Here is a 12,411-nt window from a genome sequence, read left to right on the forward strand (position 1 = left end):
TGAGCAAAAGATTTGAACAGGCACTTCATCAAAGACATATAGATGGCAAATGAGCACAGGAAAATATGAGCATTATTAGTCATTAAGGAAATACAAATTCAAACTACAAAAAAAAAACAAAAAAAAAACCAAAACAACCCAAACCACTATACATACTTAAGAGGACAGCTAGAATGAAGACTGCCCACACCAAACGCTGGCAACGGTATGGAGCACCGGGAACTCTTACATACCACTGGTGGGAGTGTAAAATGGTACAACCACTTTGGAAAACAGTTTGGCAGTTCCTTAAAAAGGGAAACAGCCATTCTACTCCTAGATATATACCCAAGAGAAAGACCATATGTGTCCACACAAAGACTTATACATGAATGCTCACCAGAGCTTTATTTGTAACAGCCAAAAACTGGAATCATTCCAAGTGTCCATCAACGTTTTGAGGACAGAGAAGAGCTGAGAAAAAAGAAGTTTTTCTGCTCAAGAAGTTATCTGCTCAAGATAATAAGTGAATAAACAGCAATGGGCAGAATCTGAATGCAGGCCTAATGTTTACAAAACCAAGTGCTCTTTCCTCTGCACAGAACTAGACTGAGATTGGGGCACCTGAGTGGCTCACTCAAGTCATGATCCCAGGATCTAGGCCCCACGTGGGCTTCCCCACTGAGCAGTGAGTCTGCTTCTCCGTCTTCCTCTCTGCCCACTTGTGCACGCACACTCTCAACTAAATAAATAAAATCTTAAAAAAAGAACTACACTGAGATGTGTTCCAGAATTACAGCATGATAAATGCTCAAACACCAACTTGACACCAAGTAGGCCAGAGAACAAGTCTGCTACCAAGTCTAGGAGGGAAAAGAGCTAAGAACACTTGACTGAACAGTCAGGAGGATTGAAGGATGGATCTGGAGAAGGGGGACCTTAGGTGACCTGCCAGCTGAAAGATCAGTGCAGAAGTGCCTGCTTCAGAACTTAGAGGGAATATAGGCCTCTTAACCTCTTAACCTTAGCCCAAACCCCACAGATGTGCCACCACTCCTCCTCCAAAACATTCAATTAGGTTTATTTTCAGATCCAAGTTAAATGCAAAGTAACATTTTTTTTTCTAAAGATTCTATTTATTTATTTGACAGAGAGATCACAAGGAGGCAGAGAGGCAGGCAGAGAGAGAGGGAGGAAGCAGGTTCCCTGATGAGCAGAGAGCCCGATGTGGGGCTCAATCCTGGACCCTGAGACCATGACCTGAGCTGAAGGCAGAGGCAAAGTAACACTTTAATTCAGCCCACTCCATCATGTAGCTGATGGCAAAAATTCTTTGCCATCAAGAGAGAAAAATCCCAAAGCAAAATAAAAGGCGAACAGAGGAGTGAATAGTTTAAAATAGAAGTTCTTTGTATTGATGGGATGAGGAACTGAGGCAAAAGTACCAGAAATAATAAACCAGTGATCAAATGTGGCAGACTAATCAACTTTACCCAGCAAGGACTGTTCATCTTTCCCCCAAGTCATGCAGATACAAGTCCAGGCAGCTGATGTGCATATTTACAAAAAAGGTTTTCCCCTTTTATCTTAAGACAAAAAACAAAAAAACAAACAAAAAATTCTGCAGAGAATTGTTACCCAACACATCATTAACTGATTCTATATACATGGGGGTACCACTAAAACCAATTTTAAACATGCTTTTCTAGGATATTAATTATATTATCTCTAAATAAAGACTTTTCTTGTGTAGTCTTGTTGGTAGCAATCAAAATATGCTATCAAGTCTCATGACTCACTCTTCCAAATCCCCATTTAACAACAGTTCTAAATATTATGACTTTCAAGGGCACCTTCCTACAGCTTTTTAATTGATTCCCCGGCCGCTACTACACACAGCCCTAATTTTTTCCTCCTTACTTCCCTTAGGTGGCAAGGACATTAAGAATCTTATCAAAACTAGTTTTCAAAAGTAGTCCGAGGGCTCAGAGGCTCTTTGAAAGAAGTACAGTCCGAGCAAATATACCCAGTTAGTCCCAGATCCATCCTTCATTCACTCTAATCCAATAGTGCCCTCAAACCTGAAAAAGAATATAGTGTAAAAATTTTCCAAAACTTCTTCGAATATGAACAATTGTGCGGTATGGCATATGACGTAACATAGCTCCAAAGGCTCTTCGACGTCACGCTAGTTACAGCTGAAAGAAAAGTTAACATAAACACTAAATAAGCTAATATTACACCCAAGCTTCATCCGAATGACCTCTCGGTTAAATCAAACCATATACAGCACACTAGATTAATCCTCAAGGGTATTTTAAGCATGGGTTCAAACAAACTGCCTATACAACAGACTTGGGCTGCTGATCAATGCTGTAAACTAAGCGATTTAAGAAAAGAAAGTATTTCCAATAAATATTTAGAACCAGGAGGCCTACCTTAAAATTCTGACTGGTAGTTAAGGAGTTTCATTTCCTGAGAAAATAATTTAGGCCCTTGCACGTCAGCTAACTTATCAGAATACAACAGCCTTCTAACTCATCCAATCTTAAAGAAGATTACTATAAGCCCTATCTCACCTATTTTAGAAATCCAGCAAATGGAATGTAAATCTAAAATGCATCCTTGGAAAACTGATAATAGAAATTTAAAATCTCTCTCTTTGAAAGTCTACCTGTAATTTTGCATGGCCTCCCATTATTCAAGAAACGGGATTTCCCCCGGACTCTGAAGTCACTCTGCTGAGATACCTATTCAAATGGGTGTCACTGGCTTTCTTTCACTTTGAAATTCAAAGTATGTTTCATGGTACAGTATGGAAAGTACCACTTTTAACCTATGACAAACTTAACAGTACCTAGTCATTTCATTTACTTACCTTTATGACCTCCTGCTATGTACATACAAAGCACCATTTTTCACATACTAGGATTTCATTTCTTTTCTCAAGGCTATCAGTCAAGTCAGTCTTTGACCAACCTTTTCTCCATTCTGCCCACTTTTCTGTGGGCTCTGTACAGAGACTTTGGGACTTAAACCAAAACAAAAGACCTAAGATTCTTATCAAGGTCTGGCAATGCCCCCCTCAGCTTCAAAATCCAGACCACACCCAGGTCCTCTCCTAGTCTCCACAGCAACAGATCACCTGTACTATTATATTTACTCTCTTTTTGTCTAGGTTCTGCATTTAGGAAAGACAACCAAGACTCTGGAGTTTGGCCAGAAAGTGATGTCTTCCCATCACAAGGGCTGACTTAGACCTAGCTGGGCTGAAGCAGCAAGACCTGGTACACAACTACTCTGGAAGCAGGCCTCCATACCAGAACTGCTTGAGACAGAAAATCGGCTCATATGATAACGTTCCCATTGTAAGGGTAGGCCAAGATCCATTCTTTCCGACATCTCTGGTCCTCCATCTTCTCCAGGATGTGACAAGCTTTCTCATTCTCTCTCACCCTTGACCTAGGCACCATAGCCAGATTTCCCCCTCATTCTTTTTCCCTTCACAATAAACAGCAAATGGTCCTTCAACTGGCCACATGTTCAAAGATCCTTTGTTTCTAAATATTCCGGGTAAAGGTACCTGTGAAACCATAGCAACTGAAAAAAACAATACAAAACAAAAAAAACACAATTATTCTAACAAAGTCTTCAACCAATTTATAAATATGCAAATAAACTATGCCTTCAGATGTCTGTTTTATCCTAAATTAAACCTTTAATAATTGCAAGCATCAGCAAAATCTATAATTACATTAATTCTGTAGTGTAATTTTCAACATCAGTATTTCCTTTTCTGTTCTTTAAGCTTCCCTTCCTCTTCACTCCTAAGCACCACCATATAATAGTACTATTTACCATGTACAGTTCTAAGTGCTTTCTGTGCATTCATTTACATAAGGCTCTAAACAACTCTAAACAAGCAATACCTATTATGCCTATCGACAAATGACAACTTCAGCATCTGGACCAGGTTAAGTAAGCTGTACGAGTCTGTCCAAAGTGACAATACCAAAACTGGAACAAAACAATCTGGCTTCGGAGTTTTGTCTATTAACTACTGAGGTTCACTGCCTCTGATATCCTCATTATCACACTTATACTAAAACTGCTTGTAAACCACTAGAGGGCACAGACTGTGGCCATCCTTTGCAAAGCTATATCCGCAGTACACAGAAGTCTTGAGGCTTATGAATAAACCATTGTTGAGTTCTTCACAGGTGTGCTTTCCCCTCTAGACTGTGCTCCTTTAGGGTCAATGAGGAAACTCACACCACAGGTCATGCTCTACATGCATGGCATCTCAGTGAAAATAAAAGAATAGGCAGAAGTCCTTCCTTCACACATTCCTAAACACCTGCTAAGTGACGTTTCTTCTATTTATAAAGTCTTGAACATAATTACAGGAATGAGAAGCCCCTGTTGGAGATAACAATCAAAGCCACCTTTCCAATCCTAATTCTGCAAGCAATCAATGGCTGCCTTGAATAACCTTTCAAACTTGCTAGCAGGCACAACATATGACATCAGGTGAAATGTAGAAGCTATCCTTCACTACATTAGCACTGCTCCCTTTAAGAGAATTTTTTTTTAACTTAAATAAACAAGCCCGAGTTAGCAAAAGTTAATTCTGCATATGGTTCATTTGCTTTAAAAATGATTACTCTTTTCAGAGAACCCTTCTGAATAGTAAATTCCCCCTTACTTCACTCAAAACATCTAGGAATTTAAAAATTAAGCTTAATTTGGCCAAGGAAAAAACCACATTAGACGACGCTAAGGATTAACGACCCGGTATTTAAAAGAGCAATTTCAAACTGCAACCATCTCTGAATTACTTACCTAAGTATTAGCCACAGTAAATCTCAGCATCGTGCAGGCTTTCCCCTAAATACACCACAAATTCTACCGTGGTTATCATTTCAACGCAGAACCATTTCCAAATTATCTTGATGCTTAGAAAAGCACCCACGAAATAAACAAATTCCTTTCTAAATTATCAGTTCCTTCCTGACACTATTCTGGACACAATGTCAAAGTTTGTGTGTGTGGTTTTTTGCTTTTTTAAACAAAAGATGGACTCTCTTAAAACTTCCCTTTCTCAAAGAAAAGCTGAAACTGTAATATTTAGGGAGGTCTGGGTGACTGGCGAACGTACATGCGTTAAAGAAATACTCTATCCCAACCTAGTAACTCCTGATGAGGCCACACCTTCTATCCTTCCCGTAATCCACAAATCACAGGGGGTGTCGAGGCAATCTAAAAACTGCTCCGGGCTAAAGGGAAATTACAGGTACGTCGTCTCCACACAGTGAGAGCCCGGGTAACTGACCCGAGGCGGCGGAACCGGGACCAGGCTCCCCTACAGCTGGCCGCCGAGTGATACTTGCGAGCAACTCTAAGAAAACACACCTTCCTTCTCGGAGCCTCTTCCTGAGGGGAGAGGCGGGGAGGGGGGTGGTGGTCCGCGAAGGGCCCCCCACCGGGAACAAGCACACCCCAAATGCCCATTTCACATTTCAGTCCCGCCACTTTCTCCTCCCGAAACAGACGCCGAGCGGGCCCCGAGCCCACAGGCACCCGGGGGGTGGGCGACGCGGCGGGGCCCGAGCTCGGGCGTCAGACAGGGCATCTCTCGCCGCCCGCGGACCCGGGCGCGCCGTTCCCTTCCCGAAGAGCAAAGCTCCCTCGGGTTCACGGCCCCCGCCGGCCCAGGGCCACGCCTCGCCGAGCCCGGTCCCCGCCGGCCGGGCCCAGGCCGCCGCCGCCCGCCCTTCCTTCCCGGCCGCTCCCCGCGGGCCGCCGGAGCCGCGACAGCGCGGCGGGCGCACTCACATCCGTCCGCGTCCTCCTGCAGGTCCTCCTGGAGCAGCGAGAGGTCTGCGCCGAGGGGAGAGAAGAAAGGCCCGGTCAGCGCCCCCGGGACCCGGCGCGCCGCCCCCGCCGCCCGCCCTCCCGGCCCCGCGGCGCCTCCCCGCGCCAAGACCCCGCGCCGGCCGCGAGTCGGGGCGGCGGCGGCGGGCGGCTGGCGGGCGGACGCGGGGAGGAGGCGCCGCCGCCGCCGCCTGGAGGACAGGGGGCCACGTACCCGCCATCTTGTGGTCGCCCCCTCCTCCTCGGTCTCCCGGGGATCCGGGGCTACATGGAGCGGCGCGAGCCGGGGAGTCGGGGAGCGCGCGCGGGAGGGGCGGAAAGGAGGAGGGACGGGCCGGCGGGGGCGCGCACGCGCGGGTACGCGCGGGGCGGGCCGAGAGCCCGGGCTTGTGCCGCGAGCGGAGCGGCTCCCGGACGCCGAAGGGCGGGCGGGCGCCGCGGGCCCCGGGCCTCGCCCCGCCTCGCCCCGCCTCGCCCCGCCGCTCCGCGCGGCTCCCGGGCGGCGGGCGCTCCCTCCTCCCGCCTCCCTCGCTCCCGGCCCGGCCCGGCGGCGCGCGCTCACACCCTCGGCCGGAGGCGCCCTCACGCCGAGCGCTGCGACGGGCGCGCGCGAGCTGCCGCCGGCCCGGGACCCTGCGGCGTGTGCCCGGAACCGGGCCCGGGTGGGGCCTCCCGCGGCTCGGCAGGCTTTATTGGGTCACCGGCCTCGCCCACCGCCTCGTCGGCCGCGGCCCTTCTTCGCGGGCTCGCCGTTCGCCGCCCCGCGCCCCCTTCCCAGGGCTTGCACGTACGTCGTCGGCGATCCGAGGCCCGGCGGAGGCCGAGGGTCCCACCCTCCGGGTGGAGGAAGCGCCGCCTCCCCGCGCGCCGGGGGCCCTCGCGAAGTGGCTGGTAACAAAGCCCAGGGCTCGGCTGTACCGCGGTTGAGTGACAAAGTCATCCTAGTACAGCCCACTTTCCCACCCGGCGCGTGTAAGTCCGAGGCACGGATTATTGCCCCCGTGGCCTGCCCTTCGTGCGCTGGCAAAGCGGGAAATGCTCGGGCAAGTGCGCCGGCGGGCCCGGGTTCAGATCCCGATTCTGCCGTTTACTTAGGTGTGTAACCCGTTTGTAAATGAAGGCTGACACCTGGCTCAGGATTCCTGGGATCGATGAAGAATGAGGAATCCAGCATGTTACTTCTTAGTTTAAATAATTTCGTGAGCACCTGATGGGCGCGACTGAAATCACTATTACTAATTTTATTACTCCCGCTTTTTTTTTTTAAACATGTGTTAAGTGATTAGCCCAAAAGCAAAGTGGAGGCTGAATCCAGGTTTTCTGACTCCATTTCGCACTGCCCTGTCTCCAAGACTCTAATCTATTCCAGCTCCACCTGAGGCCTCCAAAATGTTAATCTCCCGAAGTGGAGAACAAAACATCCAGTTGTTTAATTGATGCCGTATTGACAGGTCTGGCTTCTGGAAGAGGACAGGGAATTCTGAATCATCAGCTTGTCCCTTTCTGTATTGTGGTCTTCACCAAGGACACTATCGACTGATCCTTGAACTATGCAGGTTTGAACTGTACGTAGATTATTAAAAACAAATACATTAGAAAAATTTGGGGAGATTTGCAACGATTTGAAAAAACTAAAACAGCATAGCCTAGAAATAGCGAAAAAGAAAAAGTTAGCTATTATTGTAAGAATGCAGGATACACATATTAGACACAGATCAACTGGGTTATTGGTTAAGGCTTCGAGTCAACAGTAGGCTATAAACAGTTAAGTTTGGGGGAGTCAGATGTTTCACATAGATTTTTGTCCGCAAGGGGGTGGGCATCTTATCCCATTGTATTGGCATTTAATGCCATTGAGAATCCGACTAAGGATCAGATCGATTCTCTGAAATTCATAATTCTGTGGAATAAAATGGGTCCCACATAGCTATTCTAAAAACTTCCCTCAGCTATGAGAAGGTGGACCACAGATTTCTAAAAGCAAATAAAAATCAGAATAGAATCTATTACGCCAGATATGTGTCTAATTTTCTCAAATATAGAATAATAAAAACTAAAGGCCAAACTCATAGCCTATTTTTTTCTTTCCCTCGCAGAATGCCCTTTTGTGAATTCAGCGGACACCAATTCTCAAATGACAGCTGGAAATTCACAAACTATTAAGAGAAACCAGCCTCAGTTGATTCAGTCCATGAGAGTTCTGCCCTGCTTGCGAATATTTGTCTTGTTGACCACCTACTGTTTTTAGCAGTTCTGCGTAGAAAGGAGGAGGGGAGAGGATTTGGCTCTTGGCACTAAGCTGGTGATTTTGCAAGGACACAAAACCTACAAGAGTATCTACTATACTTCAGCCACTGCTTATACAAAGACAACGAAAACTGGGCAATCTACCCAGAAGTCAGGTTTATTATAATGCTCAGCGATGGTGGGAAAACAGAGATTATGTACCAATTGCTAGCCTGGGGTACCAAAAGACGAAGGAACTCTGCTTTTGGTAGCTAGGCCTCAGTAAACTTCATCTCACTATTGTTTGGGAAGGCAGCAAAGGAGACGTCTCTGTGTAATTCTGTCCATTTTCTTCAAGAACTATGCATTTGTTATCCTACCTGCTTTACATGTTACTACAGACCCTTTTAGGTAGTGTGGTTTTAGACATTTCAGTGAGGATTTCCTTATTCACAGTTCAGCATAAGTACATATGTTTTACATTTGATTTTCTTTCTCTACTTCTGTCATAAAGATAAGATAAATGGTTATTTTATTTTTTAAAAGATTTTATTAATTTATTTGACACACAGAGAGAGTACAAGCAAGAGGAGCAGCAGAAAGAGAGGGAGAAGCAGGCTCCCTGCAGAGCAGAGAGCCTGATGTAGGACTTGATCCCAGTACCCTGGGATCATGACCTGAGCCGAAGGTAGATGCCCAACAGACTGAGCCACCTGGGCACCCCAAGATAAATGGTTTTTAAACAGGAACTTAACAAAATTCACTCTATCCCCTCCTTACAAAAAAATGCTATCTAAACAAAGAATGCAGTTATTTTCCTGTATACCCTTACCCCAATTTCACTTATAATGTAGCCTGTGTGTCCCAGAAGCTGTTGGTGGTGGTAAGAGCACAACGGGAAGTGTCAACTCTGAGCCTATTTTCCACTGAAATCTGTAAAATAGAGGGAATGTCACAAATCAATTTTCTTTAAAAGGTTTTTTTTTTCTTTTTTAAGTAATCTCTAGCCCAAACATGGGGCTCAAACATACAATCTGGAGATCAAGAGTCATGTGTTTCCCCAACTGAGCTAGCCAGCACCCTACAAGTCCATTTAAAAAAAAAAAAAGATTTATTTATTTGACCGATAGAGATCACAAGTAGGCAGAGAGGCAGGCAGAGAGAGAGGGGGAAGCAGGCTCCCTGCTGAGCAGAGAGCACGATGATGCACAGGGCTCGATCCCAGGACCCCGGGATCATGACCGGAACCAAAGGCAGAGGCTTTAACCCACTGAGCCACCCAGGCGCCCCTACAAGTCCATTTTTAAAAAAGTGTTATCTGAGGAGCACCTGGGTGGCTCAGTGGATTAAGTGTCTGCCTTCAGCTCAGGTCATGATCCCGGGGTACTGGGATGGAGTCTCTCATCGGGCTCCCTGCTTGGTGGAAGGCCTGCTTCTTCCCCTCCCACTCTCCCTGCTTGTGGCCAATCTCTCACTGTCTCTCTCTCTCTCTCTCTCTCTGTGTCAAATAAACAAATAAAGTCTTTAAAAAAGTATTATCTGAGTTTGTGGCTACAAAGCCCTGGATTTTTCAGAGTAAGTACTCTTTTAAATACTCGTGAAAACTTCCATTAGTTGCCAAGGAGCCTTGGAAATGGGTGTATTTAGCTCTTCAAAAACAAACACAATAAATATCAGGGGAAAATATTACCAGTTTAAAAAACCTACCTAGCATTGCGTGAGGCTATCCCATTAATTTTTGTATCAATAATTGAACCGTTTACTGTTTTCTTCAGAATGTTCATTCCCAAAGCCGAGAAGGTATAACAGGCAGATTTATTAGTTATTGTTTTGAACAGTAAAAAAAAAAATAGGATCAGTCTGAAAATGGAGAAGTACTTATAAGAGAAAGTAGTTTTTAAACAAATGTTTAATATTCATTTTTATTCATCTCTGTGTTTTTGGGAACCAAGTTGATGAGATGTCCCTCATAGACTGCCATTCCCCAGCAAAAAGACCAAACATTTTCCTCTTTTTTTTCTAATTGCCCCAATTAATCTCTTATTGAAAGCCTCCTTTATACATTCTGGTAAGTTGTATAAAGGTAAATATTTGTGTACAATTTTTCTTATCTCTTTGTTCCCTTGCCTTTTCTAGCCTCTTTTAAAGTTCTGTGTCAAGGTAACCTTCCAAAACGTGAAAACTTAGCCTTTCCTAGATCTTTCATAATTTGGTTTTGTTTTTCAAAGACAACGGATCTCTTTTTACTCACATCAGCTAACGATACATTTTCTCAGACCATGCTGAAAAAGAAAGAATAGAGGAGGAAGTCAACAGTCAGCCATAATCTAAAATGAGCCCCCTCGGAGTCATCCCTATTCAAGCTCTTCTTTCTCTATTTACCAGAGTTGAAGGCTGCCTGTGGAATGTGGCAGAACAGAAGCTCCTTCTCAGGGTCAGCAGCTACTGCAAGTTTGAGCACAGGCTTGTTCTGAATAGAATAGAGCATCCTGTTGGAACCACTACCGTAAAATAAGTAGAAAACGTTAGTAGAGCCCAAGGGATTCTTCCCTGAGAATGTAGTTATTTCAGCCAAGGTAGAGCAGCCTCTACAATTTGCTTCCCAATGTTTAAATTTATGGTAAATCCTAAAATGTGAAAATGGCGAGCAATGAGTACATTAGAATAGCAGCGTTAATTTCCTTTGTGCCTCTCTCTTAAAATGCTGAAAACGTTAGCTGTGGTTCAAAGCAATCTGGAAGAGTCTACCCCACAGAGGATGTGCTGACAAAATGTTTATTCTTCTAAACCCGGACGCATGAGTCCAGCTGAATCAGGAGAAGACATACCACATACTGAAACCCAGATAAACTCCTCGAATAAACCATACCTTGATTTTAAGGTCACTTCACAGTAATGCTGCTCTGTGGGTCTATGGTTCAGAACAAATTGCTTCCACTCTCATTTCGCTTCTGTGTAACTCTTTGGAACCAATTGCTTGTGTTCCTGGTCTTTGATGCCTTCATTTGATTAAAAAAATTAAAAAATTAGCGCAGTGATACAATGCGATTCGTACACAAGAGAGCCAATCCGTTTTTTAAACTGTTTATTTTGAAATAATTTCAGATTTACAGGAGGTCCCAAAACATGGACAGGGATGTCCTGTGTACCCTCTGCTCCATTTCCTCCAATGGTAATATAGTGCATTTGGCAACATTTTTGAGTTCTATGTGTCAGATAGTATGCTGAGTGCTTTTATGTACTTCATGATTTAACCCTTAAAACAATGCTGTATTACCCTTTCTTTTTAAAAATTTTATTTATTTGAGAAAGAGTGGGAGAGAACATGAGCAGGGGGAGAAGGGTTGTGGGGGGGGGAAGGTGTTAGCAAGGGGAGGGGCAGAAGGAGAAGCAGGCGCCCACTGAGCAGGGAGCAGGACAGGGGCTGATCCTAGGACTCCCAGGATCATGACCTGAGGGAAGGCAGACGCTTAACTGACTGAGCCACCCAAGCGCCCCCCTGATATTACCGTTTTTAAAATAAGGGAAACCAAAACTCAAAGAGGTTAAGTAATTTGTCAGAAGTCAGATCACAAATAGGGGAGTTGGAATTCAGACACTGGAATCCTCATTCTTTCCTTTTCTTTCTACCTTTCTTTGTTTCTTTCTTTCTTTCTTTCTGTTTTTTGTTTTTGTTTTTGTTTTTTGGAATCCTCATTCTGATAGCATTTGTATATCATGTCCACAACTTTTCCATCAAAACTTCCCAGCCAATTTCTCTGGCATCGAGAAAGCCTCTGTCCTTTTAGGTGTATGGTCTTGCCAACTAGGCCATCACTATCCCCTGCTGACTGAACCACTGAAACCTTCAAGATCACCTTTTCACTCTTTTCTCGCATAACATCCTGACCAGAGTATTAACCACTTCAAACCTAGCAACTTTCTAACTAGGCTTTATTAATTCATTCTGGCCAAGGATGCAAAAACTGTCTTTCTGTATTTTGCTCACACCAATCCCATGAAAATCCCAAACATGTGCCTTAGTCCCAGTAATGAGACTCACTGTGGTGAACAGTTTGCAGCGTGTACAAGTGTCTGATCCCTGTGAGGTACACCTGAAACTGATATAATATTGCGATATAAACTGATAAAATAATGTGATGTAATCTGATATAATAATATAATATATAATAAAAAATATATATATATATAGCCTTTCCACCAAACGCCCTTTGCTTCCTTAGCTGCTTAACTCTTAATTCTTCTGGTTTAAGCCAAGTTATCCCGGGTTAAGACAATCTTGAATTCGGGTGCTAACTCATTGCTCCTTCAAACTATGTTCTTGTTGTTTCT

General features: G+C 44.7%; 1 protein-coding gene and 1 long non-coding RNA gene across 4 annotated transcripts in view; one reads left to right on the plus strand and one right to left on the minus strand.

Moving 5' to 3' along the window:
- The window catches only part of PPP4R1 (protein phosphatase 4 regulatory subunit 1), a 61,463-nt gene extending 55,295 nt beyond the window's left edge, over positions 1 to 6,168 (minus strand). For 2 of the 3 annotated variants that reach the window (XM_044243408.1, XM_044243407.1), the window contains exons 1-2: positions 6,068 to 6,168; positions 5,815 to 5,859 (exon numbers count right to left, since the gene is read on the minus strand). In XM_044243408.1, coding sequence (XP_044099343.1) covers positions 5,815 to 5,859; positions 6,068 to 6,074 — 52 coding nt within the window. In that variant the 5' untranslated portion in view covers positions 6,075 to 6,168. Of the gene's footprint in view, positions 1 to 4,821; positions 4,841 to 5,814; positions 5,860 to 6,067 lie in introns of those variants that run through there. The other variant, XM_044243409.1, reaches the window with a different exon arrangement.
- Positions 6,169 to 6,411: 243 nt separating this feature from the next.
- LOC122901961 lies at positions 6,412 to 8,597 on the plus strand. The gene is made up of 3 exons (XR_006383716.1): positions 6,412 to 6,825; positions 7,305 to 7,418; positions 7,950 to 8,597. It is a non-coding gene; the product is annotated as an uncharacterized LOC122901961 (long non-coding RNA).
- Positions 8,598 to 12,411: the final 3,814 nt, after the last annotated feature.

The sequence above is a fragment of the Neovison vison genome, chromosome 3, assembly GCF_020171115.1.
Source record: "Neovison vison isolate M4711 chromosome 3, ASM_NN_V1, whole genome shotgun sequence".
Classification (NCBI taxonomy): Eukaryota; Metazoa; Chordata; class Mammalia; order Carnivora; family Mustelidae; genus Neogale; species Neogale vison.